Source organism: Dromaius novaehollandiae, chromosome 2 (assembly GCF_036370855.1).
Source record: "Dromaius novaehollandiae isolate bDroNov1 chromosome 2, bDroNov1.hap1, whole genome shotgun sequence".
NCBI classification, from domain to species: domain Eukaryota; kingdom Metazoa; phylum Chordata; class Aves; order Casuariiformes; family Dromaiidae; genus Dromaius; species Dromaius novaehollandiae.
In genome coordinates, this window is record NC_088099.1 from 116,024,627 (window position 1) to 116,042,030 (window position 17,404).

General features: G+C 38.9%; 1 protein-coding gene across 1 annotated transcript in view; it reads left to right on the forward strand.

Moving 5' to 3' along the window:
- LAMA1 (laminin subunit alpha 1) overlaps positions 1-16,536 on the forward strand; it is a 106,063-nt gene extending 89,527 nt beyond the window's left edge. The window contains exons 49-63 of the mRNA XM_026105553.2: positions 680-830; positions 1,950-2,094; positions 2,732-2,870; positions 4,008-4,122; positions 4,317-4,487; positions 5,160-5,311; positions 5,781-5,966; positions 6,453-6,615; positions 7,769-7,881; positions 8,966-9,155; positions 10,781-10,939; positions 12,017-12,170; positions 12,832-12,965; positions 14,110-14,332; positions 15,999-16,536. Of these exons, the coding sequence (XP_025961338.2) occupies positions 680-830; positions 1,950-2,094; positions 2,732-2,870; positions 4,008-4,122; positions 4,317-4,487; positions 5,160-5,311; positions 5,781-5,966; positions 6,453-6,615; positions 7,769-7,881; positions 8,966-9,155; positions 10,781-10,939; positions 12,017-12,170; positions 12,832-12,965; positions 14,110-14,332; positions 15,999-16,159 (2,356 nt within the window). The 3' untranslated portion in view covers positions 16,160-16,536. The remainder of the gene's footprint in view (positions 1-679; positions 831-1,949; positions 2,095-2,731; positions 2,871-4,007; positions 4,123-4,316; positions 4,488-5,159; positions 5,312-5,780; positions 5,967-6,452; positions 6,616-7,768; positions 7,882-8,965; positions 9,156-10,780; positions 10,940-12,016; positions 12,171-12,831; positions 12,966-14,109; positions 14,333-15,998) is intronic.
- Positions 16,537-17,404: the final 868 nt, after the last annotated feature.

Consider the following 17,404-nt stretch of genomic DNA (forward strand, 5'->3'; position numbering starts at 1 on the left):
TAATTTCCAGAAAGACAGATTTATGCTCTCCTAGGATAAGAGGCAGTCTAAAGCATTCTTTTAAAGTTCATGGTGAAGTTGTAGCCACTGAGCTTGCTACCATCCTTGTAATCATTCTGAAAGGGGATTGCCGATTGTACGCTTTTCTTACAATTAAAGGATTGAAAAGAAATACGCTTGACCACTTTCCTTTTTGCGGAATGTTTCCCGTAGAAACAGCAGAGGGTGCTGCAAGATTGTATGAGATATCTTTTAGACATACTAAATTGCAGGGAAAAGGGCTAATAGAACATTTATTACAAGTGCAATTATGCTAGGCGTTTTGATAAATGCTTGGCGTGTTTTAAGTAAGAGGGTATATATATCTTGTAGCAATTGTTTTTTCCCTTAATAAATTGTTGTTTTCCTTTCATACATCAGGGAAGAACATTTTTTATCTTGTATACTTCCTTCCCCATGGCTAAATTAGGGATTGTGAAATTCTATAATGAAAGTGGCCCTTGGCTGGAATCCTTTAGTTATTCATAACATCAGAATTGAAGTTTCTTTCCATGTTTCCTAGTCATACTGCCTACAGGCTGCACCAACTGATCTAACTTTCCTTAGATTTTATATAAAAATGACTAGAAAATCACTAGATCTTCAGTTAACATTTCAAGTCTGTTTTCCACTTCCATAGCCCACAGGATGAGGACACTTCATTCCATTTTGATGGCAGTGGATACTCAATTGTGGAGAAGGCACTACGCTCAACAGTGACTCAAATAATAATGTTTTTCAGCACCTTCTCACCTAATGGGCTCCTGTTGTATCTTGCTTCAAATGGCACTGTAAGAAAATGGATCAGATTCTTAAGCTATAAAAAACTGTTTGGATTGCTTGGTGATTCTTTGCTTTCTCTTATGTTATCTTTCAGCTGACCTATGTTAAAACCAGTTCTTTATTTAGATTATCTTCTGTGATTGACAACATTAGCCAAAAGAGTTAGTGAAGGAACCCTAGACATAACACTTTAGAGCAAACATTTGCATATTCTGAAGTCAGAATTAAGCAGTGAAAAAATTAAAATTAATGCAATGAAAAAATTAAAACAATGAAAAAATTAAAATTAATGACTACTCAACTAAGGGCAAGAGCAAGAAACTTCAGGCACGACAGACTAGTTCCATTGGAGGAACCTTGGCAGAGCATAAAATTTTTTGAAACTGAACTTGCAGAAGGGCAATGTAATACTGAGTAGACATATTGAATTAAAGCCATGAGATGGGAATGCAGTAAACTGAAATAAATTGAATAAAACTCCCTGCAAAGCAACATAACCTAGACCCATCTCCAGACCTTCATTGTCATGCAGTTTACCACTTAGTTCACTGGTGGTTTTCATCTCCTGAAGGAGAACAAAGCTTTGTTTAGATACAAATTGTTTCAGAGTTATTGCATTATTCATTTGGTTCTTTATGTCCTCACTGACTGAATATGTTGCACAATAATACCTGACTTCAATTTTACACTGAGAGGGGCACTTCTAATATAATACAGGATGTCTTTTATTTCTGTTGATCTGAATGGATGTGAGGAAGCTTTTCACTTCTTGCAGAAAGAACTTTGTAGTATTTGATCATTACAGCTAACAGTCACATCTAATTCCTCTCAGTTTCATCCCTCCACCAAAAGTAAATGTGACTTTTGTTTAAACCTTCCTCAGCTGAGTAATCAACCCTGATGGTGCATTCAAGTAGGAGAAACAAAACAAAACAAAACAACATCCTTGTGAGGCACATGGAATTTAATTTTTCTGAACATAGAAAAGATAAGTGTCCTGGGCCTATCAAATAGCCTAGGTACAACAGTTACTGAGCCTTTTTCACACAGCCCAAACCTGCCAAGTATGCATCCTTTTGGAAGATTTCACTTCTAGTAATTCAATCTTATTTTTCCCTCCCCTACAGAGAGATTACTTGTCGCTTGAGCTTGTGGATGGCAAAGTGAGACTGACTGTTGATCTAGGTTCAGGACCCCTTGCTCTTACAACAGAAAATCGTTACAACAATGGAACATGGTATAAAATTTCATTCAGTCGTAACAAGAAGCAAGGTAGGTTACTGGCTGAAAAAACAGGTGTCTGCACATCTGCAAATAGAAATATTTGAGATCACCACAGGGAACATCACTGCAACCAAATTTGGTCACTTCCGATGTGGAATTTCTTTAGCAGCCACTCCTGTGTTACCTTGACTTTGGAAGGGTGGCAGTGCGAATCTGAGACTTGGTTTAGCACATCTTTTCTGTGGTTCTTACGAGGAGCAGATAGTGCAGTAGCTGTCAGATTAATACATCTCAGTAGTGTTTAAACAGTGAAAGATGTTTGTCCAAGTCTGTACATTAGGGATCACCCTTTCTGTTCTTTGTTTTTACTGTACCCAGTACAATGGAATTTTGTGGCCTGTGGCTGGGAAGTAATGCATTACAAATAATAGATATTAATAGCTATAACATGTTCTAGTATATATATTTTACTGCAGACTTCCACAGATTTGGTTTTGGCAGAGAAGAATGAATCAGATTAGCAAAACAGCTGAAAGTACAATGAATTATTCATTCCAAAAATACAAAGATTGTCCACACAAGTTTGACTCAAGAATACATTTTCCTTTATTAGAAAGAAGACTGCCAAAATGTAAGACAGTGTATTAGTGTCCTTCTCCTGATCTTTACTCTCATTTCTTTGCAGGAATTTTGGCAGTCATGGATGCATACAACCTTTATAAGGAAACCAAGCAAGGAGAATCTCCTGGGGTTGCCTCAGACCTGAACCGCTCTGATAAGGACCCAATTTTTATTGGCGGGCTGCCGAGGTCAAGGGCTGTGAGGTAGTGTTCTCTCATTTTCCCCCTTTGCTAAGATGCTTGTAAGTAAAGGGAAGCATGTTAGTGTTTCAAACTGTGCTAGCTCCACTGAAATTACTGGAAATTGGTGAAGTCTTAGTTATGGCCCTGAATACTACAGAATTAGCTATCCTTTGCCTTTAAACTCCAAGGTAGTGCTTTTCACTGGTACGTCTGATGCTGCAGTTCAAATCAGAGCCGGCCTCGCATTTTTTCCCTCCCTGGGTGATTTCCCCAGCAGCCGCCTGCCGTGTGTGTCAGACTGCGGCAGGCATTCAGCACGGCTGCCTGCAGCATCGCTCCGACCGCTACCTGTGCAAGCACTGTGTTTGCCAGCCGGCATTCATGTACAAAACCGTGCTTCAGGATGAAACTTCTACTTCAGAAAAGAATTCTTGTAATTCACGTTTGAAACTTGGAACAGAGCAGAAGCAAAAGTAACAGATCAACAGAAGCCACTGTAAATATGTAATTCATAATTCTCTGGTTTATACTTTATTGCCCATCCCTGCTGGACACGTAAAGCCTCATGTCTTCCAGTGGCTTCGCTTTGGTGCAAGGATAAACATGATTAAAACAAAATATAATTAAACTGTCTGCTAGCTCCTGGCAGTAGGGTGAATTGCAGGACATTATTTGTGTCTGCATAGTTACTGCTCTCAGATGCAGATTTGGTAATCTTTGCTGGCTTAGCAGCCTGTAAGGAATTATGGCAGGACGAGGTTTTAGATTTCTCTGACTTAAATTTCTCTGGGACCAAATTAGGCATCTTCCACACTTAGGAAATGAAAAAGAGCTGGTACATAGTACAGTGCTACTGTTATGCTCTCACGCAGGAGCTGTGACATCTCAGCTGAAGATTTAGCCCAGAAGCTTTGGGAAATGACCTGGCCTTGCAGCACTTATGTTGCTATTTTGGGACAGTGGTCTCTGACTCTTTCAGATCAAAAGTAATGTCTTCTAAGGGTAAAATCCAAATCACCCCTGTTTTCGTTTTCACTGAGCCTGATTGTATCCTTTAAATCAGACGCTCACTTTTATTTTCTTGAAGAGAAATCCATGTTTCATCCCAAGAGACTCCAAATATTACTCCTTGGAAAAAAGCCTTGTTTTGTGTTTCAGGAAAGGTCTTAATAGCAGAATGTATGTGGGATGCATCAAGAATCTGGAAATATCCCGTTCAACATTTGACTTGCTTAGAAATTCATACGGTGTAAGAAAAGGCTGTGTATTGGAGGTAGGAGACCTTAGATTTTATGACCTGATTATTACCATTATTGAACAATGAATAGTAATGTTTGTGAAAGAATATAATATAGTGAGTTGGAATGGGCTGATCTTGAAAACCTCTAAGCTAATCTGTCCTTGAAATTGTATTTCTTACTGGGTTCTATGTAAGGACAGTGATTATTTCTCTTCCTCATAACATAGCCTATTCGTAGTGTGAACATCTTGAACAATGGGTATATTGAGCTGGCACCTAAGTCCCTAAGTCCACAATCAGAACTGATGGCAACTTTTGCTACAAAGAACAGCAGTGGTATCATCTTAGCTGGACTCAGCAGGGGGCTGGAGAAGCGACGACGCAGACAAGCACATTTGGCAAGTACTAGAAACAAAGATTTTTTGTTTTCGTTGTTGCCATTTGCGTTTCTAAATGTCAATCTAGTTTATGAACGTGACCTGGAAAGAAGGAGAAAGAAAAATCTACTTGGCTTAGGAAGACCAAAATGCAGAGACTAGGTAGGGAGCAGAGGACATTCGTTGTAGTAGAGGGAAAGGTAAAGGATCAGTTAGTAGAGACCTATTATAGTCACTATCACCCAGAATGTTTTTAGAACAAGGAGGAAAACTGCACATGAAATACACACAGAGTATTGCTTTTGCCTTCCAGTAGTCAGAAGTAGTTGCTGGAGGTTTGGAGGAAAACTGCTATCTCATGTCTGATCAGCTGTTGTGGAACTCCTGCCATGCAAGGACAAACACTCGGTAGTGTTTGCTAGACTTGCCCCATCTTATTTCCATCCTATAGGGGGGATTAAAAACAACACCTATATTTTTACCTGAGTTTTGATTGTGACCAGAGAAATTTTCATCTTTCACATCTTCCACTGGAAGGCTTTGCTCTCTGAGGGTTACCAATACATGTCTGCTAGTCTTTGAGTTTCATTAAGAAGTTTGTTTACAACAAAGCTGGAGATAAATTTGTAGCAGTGAATGAGTGGAAGGAAGTTGAGTTGCAGTTAAAAATTAACCTTCTGATTAAATCCACAGCCCTTCTTTTCCATCATGCTGATTGATGGTCATCTTGCAGTGCATGTTAATGCTGGAGATAGAGCAAGTACCAGAAAAGTGATTCTTCAGTCTGCTAATGGGACATACAGTGATGGACAGGAACACTCTGTCATCCTAATCCGGAATAAGAGGTACATGTGATTGAACAGTACTGCCTGCTTAATTATTGTATGTTGTTGTCACTTCACTGTGCTCTCTGAGAAACTGTCTTCGCTAGTTCATTAGGTGGAATAATCAGGGTTATGTTTTTCTGCTGTTGACAGAGGTATTCTGATTTACATGGTAATTGTATACAGCACACAGCCACTGATGAAGCTGTACTTAAAAGCTCTCTTGAAATCTCTAGACAGTTTGGGCCACTTGAGTAAAGTATACTAGTGTTAGAAAAAATACAGCTATCAAAATAATTAAGAAAGATATTCTACAAATCTCTATGTTAAAAATACGTAAAGGAGAAGGTCTTTCAGCTTTAAGAAGATGAAATGATTATCAAAGTCATGGGATTCTTATTCCTTAGAACTTGACATTTCCAAGGATGAATTCCTTTGAAAATAAATGTCTGAGGCGCTTGTTGAATGTTTTTCTACTTTATCTTTTCAGGATTATAACAGTACAGGTGGATGAAAGTAACCCTGCAGAGCTGAAGCTTAGTTCATCAGCGGAAATGAGCTCCCTGAATATTTCCAACTTCTATGCTGGTGGCATTCCGGCAGGAGAGGGCATCTTAGGGCTAAAAATGGCTGGTTCCTTTCGCGGCTGTATCAGCAATCTAATTTTTAACAAGGAGTAAGTCAGATAAGTCAGAGTGGTAACAGCCCTGTTTTGGGAAACTGCATATAGTAATTATTAATTGTGATAATCTATTGCATGACATTGTCCATTTATCTTTTTTTAACATAAGGCAAGAATGATGCTGATGATCTACTGGGTATTTCAACCTGCGGAAAATGGATATTGAATATTACCAGTTACATTTCAAAGTAGCATTAGAAATGTCTTTAATGTGTATAGAGACACTACACAAAAAGCAACTCTCTCTCCTTTAGTTTCATTTGTATTCACAGATACAAAAATTTTCCAGGAATATTGTCTATGAATATTGTTCTCATGGAGAGATTTATATGCCACGTTTCAGTCTTTTCCTTCCACCATCCCAGTCCTTTCCCTTTCTTGTGTTACTAGTGAAAGACCTTGTAAAATACTCTCCCTGCGTTTGGGAAATGTAAGGATTTGGGATTTCACCTCTTAAAATGTAGGCTTTTTAAAACACAGGCTTTTGGATTTCACCACTTCCATGAATTATGAACATGTGGATATGGACAGCTGCTTTCTGTCAGGGAAGCCTAAACCAGCCATACAGCCAGAAGACATTGAGATTCAACCTCAACTTCAGGCTTTGCCAGTTCCCCTGAGGCCTCTTACAGATACAAAAAAAGTATGTATTAAAGCAAAGCTCTATTGCCTCTCCTAGGAAAGCACTGAAGGAGAACAACATGCATTTTAGCTGTGTAGAGATTTTTTAAAACATGGACTGTATATGTTTGCTTCTTCTGTGGTATGGAAGGAGTCAGTGAATGTGGATTTGAAATGATAATTCCTTACAGAAACACTGTGATATAAACCTGTGTAGCAGCCAGCTGGCCTTTTGGAAGGGAAATGTGATTAGGTTTACCATTGTTCAGCTAGCAGCACTAAAAAAAAGAAAATGAAATAAAAAGAAAAGTAGAGTAATAATCCTCCAACAGAGTGACTTGACAGTAGTTATTACCTTCGGTGTGTTCTCTGCCAAAGTGGCACCATGCTGAGATTTACATTAGCTGTGCAAGTCAACGTCCACATTTTGCTGCTCTCACACATGCATTCTCTACTCTGTGTCAAGGAGGAGGCACAAACCATTGCAGAGACAGTGTCTGAATGCAGCTTGCATGGCACCTGCTTCCTCTCACACACTCCTCCTTCCCAAGAGAGAACACAGCATTACTTCTCTCCTTCTGCAGCTGCACATCTTTATGATGAAGTGTTTCCAAAGCATCTTGTAATCATTTTTCTGTGGCAACTGAATGCAGGTTTTTATGCATTTCATACAACTCTGGCTATAAAAAGAAATAAGTTGTCCTTCTGATAGCTAAAGTATAGCTTTGACTTATACTCTGTTGCACAGCTCTTTATCCCCTAAATCATAACAAAAATATGCGTACTCACTAAATGGGAAAATATTTCCATTAAGTCTGTAAGATTTACTGAAGTTGCACTCTGTCTTACAGCATTTGCCACCAAAAGGGCTATAAATTAAGAGAAATGATAAATGGCTACATTTCAAACTAAATGTTTCTCAGTAGAAAAGACCTATGCCGTCAATGAGACGTAGCTTAATCATTATAACTAGTTCTCTTTGAGCCTAGTAATAGCTCAGAATGTTTGGGAGTTTAGCTAATTGATGTTACTGTCTACTTTGAGGTTATCATGTAGCTCAGTTCTGCTCCTTACAAAATTCAACAGAGGCATGTTGCTGTTCAGCACTGCTAGTCAGCACCAACATATTTGATGCCTGCTGATATTGTTCCTTAAGAAAGTCCTTTCATTAACAGGTTGTTTGTGCAAAAGATGAAATACCTGATCATGTTCAAGGTGCCCATCAGTTTGGACTTGCCAAAGGCAGCCACTTAACACTGCTCTTCAATCAGTCGACTGTAAGGAAGAAGTGAGTATATCCAGAATCACACATGCACAGAGTGTTTTCTTGCATTAAGCTACAAGAAGCACAGTGATGGTTTTCATGAAGGGCCACTGCATTATCAGCTTTGAACATGGCTCTTGCCTCAGTTTCTCTGAGTTTCTCGTGGAAGAAGGCATCACAGCCACTGCATCTTAATTACATGTCCCTCTCAGGTTTGTGCTCATGAGCTGAACTCATGGTCAGAGTTCTGTGTTTTTTCCCTTCAGGTTTAAGAGCCCCGCTGTACCTACTGTAAGTATTTTGATTTGTTTTTTCCACATAGAGAGCTGCAGCTCGTCCCTACACCTTTGGCTGACGCAGATAACATATAGCTCTTTTCTCTGCGTTTTCTGCAGTTGCACCTCCCATGTCTGCTTCACTCCCAGGTCACTGAAGGAGCTAAGCCTACTGAGAAGAATTACTCTGAGACTTCCTTGCAGTAGACTCTCTCCTACTCTCATTTGTGTGAAACAAGGCCCCCAAAACAGCCTGTGAACCACTTGCATATGATTCTTTCAACTCAGGAAGCCTCTTCAGGCATCTAGAAAAGATTCTTTCTCCTTTTAGCCCTTATGTTGCAAGCGTTGAACGTAATGGCATTGCAGAGAATTGATGCTATTTAGTCCTAGCCTTGTGTTCCCCTATGAAATGGCTCCTTCATGAAGAGCTAGCTCAGAAACAGCTCCCTTACCTGTAAGCCTTCCTCTGTTCTCAGTGTGCCCACTATATCCCAGCAGGCCTGGCTAAGAGTGGTGGATGTCACCACACCAGCCTGGAGGTCGTTCACTTCATCTGGGGCAATAGGCGAGCCAGCAGCCACAAACAGCTGAACCCTTCTACCTTAAAGCTCATTAAAGCACTTGCTGTTTCTCTGGCAGGCACCACCCTGATTTCTAGTATGAAATATGTTATAGGCCATGCTTTCACAGAATCAGTGCAAATTTTACTTTTCTGGCCTTTATTTCCCATTGTAGTAATAAATTGGTTGAGCCTTTTCTCTGCCTCCAGAGAAGCTTTTTATCGATGCAGAAAAAATATCTATCAATAACATTGTATTTTTATTGTCTAGACTTTCAGTCCAGCTGAATCTCAGAACATTTGCCACCAGTGGTCTGATTTACTACATGGCTCACCAGAACCAGGTTGATTATGCAGCCCTACAGCTTCACAGGGGGCAGCTCTATTTCTCATTTGATCTAGGCAAAGGAAAAGCAGTAGCTTTTCATCCTGCTTTTATCAGTGATGGAAAATGGCATACGGTAGGTACTCACCAATCTTGTACCTGTTTTCTCTTCCCTGGAGTTACTGGATTGTTTTTTTCACTGTCACTACACTTTTTATGTCCTGAAGGCAAACAGGTTTTAACCTGGTCGTGAAACCGTTGAAGTAACTTTACTCAAGTAAAATTATTTCCTTTTTGAATTCTTATTAATTTTGCAGTGACTCCACCTTCTAGCTACTGTCAAGTATCTCAGATCATTTAGGAGTGAAATAGTTCACCAGCTATCTAATAAGCACAGTAGACATCCTCACCAGCTACAGATTTCAGGTATCAGGTAGCATTTGAGGCAGCCTTCTGAGCTCCCCAGCTCTGCAGGCTCTTGCTTCCTAGGTGAGAAATGTGTGTGATGTCTGCTCACATTTTAAAAGCGGCTCTTGTCACGTAAGTTTTCCTTAGGGCATGTGAGGATGACAATATTCATCCTGCTAAGCTTCCTTTCACTATTCCATATGTGGAGCCTTAACCCCAGGAAGTGGCTTTTGTGGGACAAGGCAATTGATGACACAGAACTGCCACATCTCATAGGTACCCCGGAAATCATCAGTGTTATTTTTGCCTTTCTAATATAACCAGAATAAAAAAGAAGCAAAAACTAACATAGAGGAAGCAAATGTGAACTTATCTGTGATACCTCTCTCTCTGACATAAGTTCTGCTGCCTGCCCTGAAGGGAAAAACACTCCAGAATTACAACTGCTTGCTTAAATTTAAACATACTCACATAAAAGCTCATTTTCACACTATCAACCTTTCAAGAGATGAATAGGTGATCTACCTTTGCTATACATGGCATAAAAATATGAGCTTTAACCTTTTTTTTCTGAGATTAAGGCTGAGTCACACTACTTCACCAGAGCAGAGGATGATTATTACAATAACTTTATGATCAATTTAAGATGACATGCACTGCTGCCAGAAGAAGCTCTTTTTCTTTCCCTTCTCAGCGATCTGCTTATATCACCCTACTGAACTGCTTTCTCCGTTTACCAGTCCAAGTGTTCAAGAAGCCTCATGTTGAACCCAATCAGGATTCTGGTTGGATGTAAAAGTTATCATGGAAGAATAAATGGTTAGTCTGAACTCAAATCAATTCCCTCATCTCCATGTGAGCACTTGTTTTAGTGCTGGGAAAGCACAGGGGCATGAATGAACAAGGACAGACTAGATTGGAAATCTTTTTGGTTATAGCAAATTCAGCACTGCCCATAATAAAATTACAGCATAGGAGCATGCACTTCAGAGAACTAAGGTAGCTCCACTGGTGGACAGCACAGTATTCCAGAAGGTCAGTGTTCAAACTCAGCCATGTACTCAAATCATAAGGCAATAAACTGGTGATTTTAAATAATAATCATTACGACCTTGAAATGCTCACACAGGACAACAAGAAATCATTGTGGGGCCTTGGGGAGGGGAGAAAGCAATTTAGCTGCTCAGCTGCGTTCTGAAATGGCCTCATCTTCAGAGTGAATTTCAAGATGATGCCCCAGTACAGTACATCAAAACAATCTAGCATTTAAAAATCATCTTGCTCGCTTCTGTGGTAACTGATGACTAGATAACTGAATCAACATACTGTTTACATACTTCCATTCTTTTCCAGGTAAAGACAGAATACGTTAAAAGAAAAGGTATAATCATTGTGGATGGAAAGGAATTGATAGCAGTCAGCGCTGTGGGTGATGGTAGTACTTTGGATGTGGAGGGAAAGCTATACGTGGGAGGACTCCCCTTGGACTATGTGGCAAAGAATCTTGGGAATGTAAGAATGTTTTGGGTATTTTTCCTCTGTTATTTTGCAATATTAGAATGGGTGTACTGCATCAAACCCATCTAATTCAGTATCCTGTCTCTGTTAAGAGCAAAACCCAAGTACTTAGGAAAAGAAATAACAAAGAAAATAATGACCCTTTGCCCAATAAATCTTTCCAGCATTCAATAGCTTAGTGACTCCTTGAGCTAGAGCTTGTATCCTCCTGTCAGTAGCCCTTGATAGATTTTTCTTCTATCAATCCCTTTGTTACAAAGGGATAAAGATTATAAATTCCCATGCTTCAAAGTATAAGATAAAAATATGACCTAGATCCTCACAGACATTTTGGTACATAAATCCTATTGGATCCAGGTAGGAATTTGGTGCCTTAAATGAAAGGCTAGGTTTAGCTGTCTGAGATTAAAGCACATATGCACATTTAGAAGTTAGGTTTTGTCACCTTCCTCCTTGTGCAGCCCATTATCTTAGAGAGGATTCTGGCATTGATAATGGTGTTTCTCAATTCCTGTATGTACTCTCTTCACCCTTGCTTTTTACATAACTGGGCTAATAAATACTGGCATACTTTGAATCTGTAGTTACTGAAAATAGTGAGAAATTCTAGTGAATCTTACCACTAGATAAAACTCCGGTGATCCATACTTGCAACGTATCTTAGAAAATCTTGCTTTACATGTTCGTTAATTTACTGAAGCATATTTGGAATGTCTTTAACTGTTGGGCATCTCCCAGCTCTCATTCAAGCACATAAAATTCTTTTTATAGAAGAAACATCAGGCCTTTATAATGCAAGGCAGTCTGTGGCAAAGCAGTTTGCTCTGTAAATTATAGAGAGTATATGCTGTGTTTCTATACAATAGTTATTTTGACTCTGTAAGACATTGTGTACATTCGTAACCTTATATAAGCAAAGGGAATAAATAGAAATGCAATTATGTAAATATTTTAGGTTCTGCTGTGTTCTGTTCAGAGAGTTTTTAATTTACAGTGACATCAGGTGAATCACTAAGAGAGCATAACAGCAGTTTGTATTGTGCATTAACTCTTCTATTTCAATATGCTTAGGTGACTCACAGTATTCCTGCCTGCGTTGGCAGCATGACAATTAACAGCAAGCAACTGGACAAGGAGAGCCCTGTCTCCATCTTTGCTGTGAATAAATGCTACGAGACAGTACAGGAAGGCACTTTCTTTGATGGGAGTGGTTTTGCTGCCCTTGGTAAGTGTCATTAAATGAAAGCAGTACCTTACTTAATTATTGTTAATGAAAGCCATTTTAGGCCTTAGCCGAACTGTACATAATTAATTGACCCCTCGCTCAGTGACTGAGTGGCTTGCCAGTTGGTTCCCTTCATGACCTGTGTCCAAAAGTGGCCATTTCCACAAAGGGCTGTCTTCCACAGATGGAAGATCTCATGATTCTAGCACTGGGTAAAGAAACGGTAGCACCTTTTTCCTTCAGCAGCTGAAGATATCCATGTCCATGAAAACAGGCTGAAGTCTGTTAAAGGGTATGGTGGCAAATGGAATTTATGAGACATAATGGTTTTATGAAATAACATGAAGGATTAGATTAATTTGCACTCTTTACTGTTAGTGCAACAAATAAGCTTCAGTGTGTTAAATCTAAACAAATGAAGGAAAACTCTGGGAATTTATACATACGTACAGACACAGACACACAGACACACACACACATATATATATAATATGTGAATTTTGACTTTGGACAATTTAGGAATAACTTTCCAGAGGTTCAGCAGGATCCTATCCCAGCAGAGTAATTAACATATTTTTTAGGCCTTTTAATGACCACTCACGTATTCTGCTCTGTAGTTTGGGTTACAAATCTTCTGTTACAAGCTTGTAACTTCTTTCAGTCAAAGAAGGTTACAAAGTGCGGTCTGATGTGAACATCACCCTCGAGTTTCGTACCACCGTGGCACATGGTGTTCTCCTTGGGATCAGCAGTGCTAAAGTCGATGCCGTGGGACTGGAGATTGTAAATGGCAAGGTAGGCTGCCCTGTGTCAGCATACTCATTTCACAAGGCTTGATTAAAATTGGGACGTCAGAGCTGTAGGGTAGCACCAAACATATGTCAGTAAAGCGTAATGCAGGCAAAATGTCAGAACCAAGTCCCCACAGTAGTAGTATGGGATGGACTTTCAGTCTCAAATTTTCTCATCATCATTTTACGTTACAATGTGAGAGTAGCATGCCACTGGAAATTTTTGCCTTTTTAGTTGGTGTTACTCATGTTAGCCTGCAGCCACTGTGACCTCCTTTGTATTATTCTTGCTGCTGCACTACGTATCTTGTATGTTAGACTAAATATATTCCTTTCTTGTAACCTAATACTTTTTTGCCATAAAGCTAAACTTGCCCTTGTCAAGTAGATTCTTGCATGTACAAACCCCTCTGTTTTGTAATCTCTTCTTCATTATTTGTGAGCAATACCCATGGTAATTAGCTCTCTCTCAACTTCTGCTGGCCATTATGCTTCATAAATCAACACAGAAAGTACCTTTTATCAATCAATACAAAGGTCACTACTCATCTCCTGCATGAAGATGTATATTTGATTGCTCTTAAGTATTTCCTTTTCTCAGAAATAACTCATATTTTATTCAAAACTTCCTAGCTAGAGAGACTGTTAAATATCACTCTTTCTGGGGGATGCACTTTCTCTGTTAATATTTACATATTCATCTTCATCACAGAGTTGAGATGATGTCTACTACTTTGACAAATTAAATACATAAAGTAAATCAATACAAATATTGGCAATTATGAGGGCTTTCAGTCCATTCTCTTTGTCTTCAGCTAGATGCAATAGATCTTCTCTCAAATCTTAAGTCTCAGCTTCTTTGAGAAAAAGTACTTGATTTATATTTGTAAGAAACATTTAAGTCCCAAGTAGAGGATACCGGACTAACCAAAGGATTATTGCATGGTTAGATATCAATCTTTTAGATTTTAAAGATACTTCTGTAAGGACTTGCACTCAGTCTGTCAAAGCAAACATTAGCTTTGCATAATTACCAAACATTTATTAAAACGGAAATCTCTGCAGTAGCATGATTGTGCTTTTATCTAGACAAATTAGTTCATGTATTCTTACTTAGTATCTTTATTGGCATCTGACTGTTTATACAGGTTTTATTCCATGTTAACAATGGAGCTGGCAGAATAACAGCCACATACGAACCACGAGTTGCAAATAGCTTGTGTGATGGAAAATGGCACAAGCTTCAAGCAAACAAAAGCAAACATCATATTGCACTGATAATTGATGGGAATTTGGTTCAAACTGATAATCCCTACATCCAGTCAACCTCTGCAGATACAAACAACCCCATTTATGTTGGAGGCTATCCTGGTAGGTATAATAATATTTCTCTTTCCCTCTCTCTCTCTCTCTCTCTCTCTCTCATAAGAATGAGTCATGGCTCCTTCTCTCTCTCTCTCTCTCTCTCTCTCTCAAAAAATGAGCCATGAAGTTCATGACTGAGTTGTAAATCACAGTAACCATTTTCCATGTTGTCACTAAGATAATACCCTATTAGTATTTCTGTGTACTATCTTTGTGGAGGAATGCATTTAGCTGTTGATGAGTGTGTCAGTGAGACCAACTGAATTCATTTCACTTCCCTTCACAAAATTGCTCCTTAACTTTTGAGAAGGATTTCCTCCATATGGTTTCCTTTTCACAGTCTGTCTCAGGCTTCGCAATGTCCTTGCCTGTGTAGTTTCATGTGTCATTGTCTTGCATTCAAATTCATATTAAGGCTTTCCTTTACATTTGTCTAGGTAAGGTTTCTCCCATGCCTCTCTTTGCTTCGTTTTTGCTAATGTTATATGTTGGGACTGTGCTGGCAAAAGTCCAGCTGTGGCACGTGTACGTATATTTCCTTGCTCTGTGCAAGTTTCCTTCTGAAGTAACTGTCAATCATAATATGATGGTAATATAAAAATATCTAATTGAATTATTTTTAAATTAAGTTGTGCAACTCATCAATTTATAATTTGAGCCAAGCGAATTTATTCATTAAGAGAACTGGATTTTTAACACCATGAGCTTGGCCTTTTTGTAGGCAAACACAAAAATATTTGTTTATAGCTTTTTCATGACCACATCAATACTGAAAGTGAGAAGGCTTCAGATGGTTTTTAGTATCTCATGCTTTTAAATGTAGCATCAAATGTCCTTATAAATTTGTCTCTGAAACAGCTGTTACAGTTTATGAGCTCCGATATTTCCATTTGTATGAAAAGCTCAGGCTGATGAGGTCTGGAGGGAAAACTCTGCTTTTAAACATTTGGAAAGCTTTAGGGATAATAGCTTGAAATGTTACAGAGCCTTCTCTTGGACAAGGTTTTGGTGCGTTATGAAAAATGAATTATTGCTAATTAACAAGATCTTGATTAATATTGGGATTTTCTGAAATCCCTATGAGGTCTTATCAGCATTATGTGGACCTTTTTTTAAAATAGGGTAAATGTGATACTAATTGTTGCTCTTTCAGTGCTCCATCTGGGAAAAGTTAGAGTTCATAGAGCAGAGTGGAATTCTTTAGTTCAGTTGAGTGCTGCAGAAAGTGTGGTGAATCATTTCACAGGTTGTATGCAAAAAGAGTTGGTACCAACCCCATATTTTGGTTTGCCAAGAGAGTCCATGACTTTGCATGCCTCAGCTGTTGCTTCATATTCTGCCAGTCCCAATTTTTACATGGAAGACACCTGTGTAGTGTGGCTTTCCCCTCCTTTATCAGCCATTGTCCCCTGGGGCAAATTATTCCTGCAGCCTCTGCATAAATTAACCCTTAGTCTAGCCCAGTGCATGGCTTATGCTCAAAGGCAACAATGACTGTGCGTGGTGGGAGCATGCCAAGATCATCCAAACACGAATGGAACTTGGTGCTCCTCAGACATTATTTTTACATCTCGTTTGGGATGGAGGGGAAGAGTTTAAAGAATAACTTGGATCTTTGTGTTGTTTCAGTTCACTGGGAAGAAATTCTACGTATTTCATATTTGTTTTTCAGCTGATGTGAAGCAAAACTGCCTGACAAGCAAGAGCTCATTCCACGGCTGCTTGAGGAACCTCATGCTGACCAAGGGCCAGCAGGCAGAGTTGTTTGACTTCAACAGAGCTTTTGACCTGCGTGGAGTCTTTCCTCATTCCTGCCCGGGGGCTGAGCACTGAACTGCAGCAAAGCCTTTCTGGACTGAGAGAGGATTTTTTGTTGATCTGTTATTTTTCACTCTCATTTGTTAATGAAAAGAAGTTTTTGATGAGAGCTTGCGTGTCTCTGATTTTCTGGTTGTTTTCCAACTCAGGATTTTTTTTTTTAGTCAAAAGCTCTATGTTTGCATTTTAACTAAAAAATTTTGAACAACAAATACCTCTAATACAATGTTAATGGCATTAATTGGGTGTTTTTCTTTTGGGAATTTTTATTAATGAGTGTTTACAATATGTGTTCTCTTGATTAGTTGACAGTATTTCATTTTATTGTATGTTGGTCTTTTTATAAGAAGGTAATAATTTTGGACCACATAATAAAACTACAATAAACTGCATTATTTCTTGTAGTTTAGTAATCTGTACATTTTAATTAGAAGAAGAAAAGGGCCAGAAGGTATGAAGTAGAAAATGGAAATGGGTAGAGCCCAGCAGAGGGAGCAGGAAACTAATGGCATAATTTCGAAGGTATCAGATTCAGAGTTTAATGAACAGAATTTTCTCATTTTTACTTCATATGATAACGCTGATCCCTTTTCCTTCTGCTTAATATCCAGTGCTCCTGGCCCCCATTAACTGTGTTATCTAGGAAAATCATGTGCCTGTTAAACTTTCTGAAGAGCCACAGGACAAGCTGCAACTCCACAGCAAAGACATGTGAAATACTGTTCTGGTGAAGGAACAATTTGGGTATGAGTTACGACAGTAAGAACTAATACATCTGACTTTCTTGGTAAACCAGTATTACTTATAGGACACGAGGAAGCACTTTTGGTGCCCTGCAGTTCCTAATTCACAGGTTCAACAGTTCTGTCTTTACTTTTTCTTCTCCTTTTTTCTTCTTTAAACTAGCAGTATTTTTTTTTTTCCTGCTTCTTACAGTTTCGTTTGGCTTTTACTATGCATTTTTAGAATTCCTTTTAAGGTCAATTCTGCTCTACTTATTTCATGGTAGTTAAAAAATACTGACTCCAAGGAAACCTGGAAGCAATTTGCCATTGATTTCAATGAAGCAGGATTCTGAGCAGTGTCATTTTGTACCTTGCATTGGGGTAGTCCAAGAGAAGAGAAGAGCTCCTGGAGTGAAGAACTGCTCCCCTTGAGCAAGCATGGCAGAATATGGTCCTTCATAGTGCTTTGCAGCTTCTCATCTGCTGTAACAAAGGAGTTGCTTTTAAAGCCACCCCTTTTCCCAATTTCTGTCAT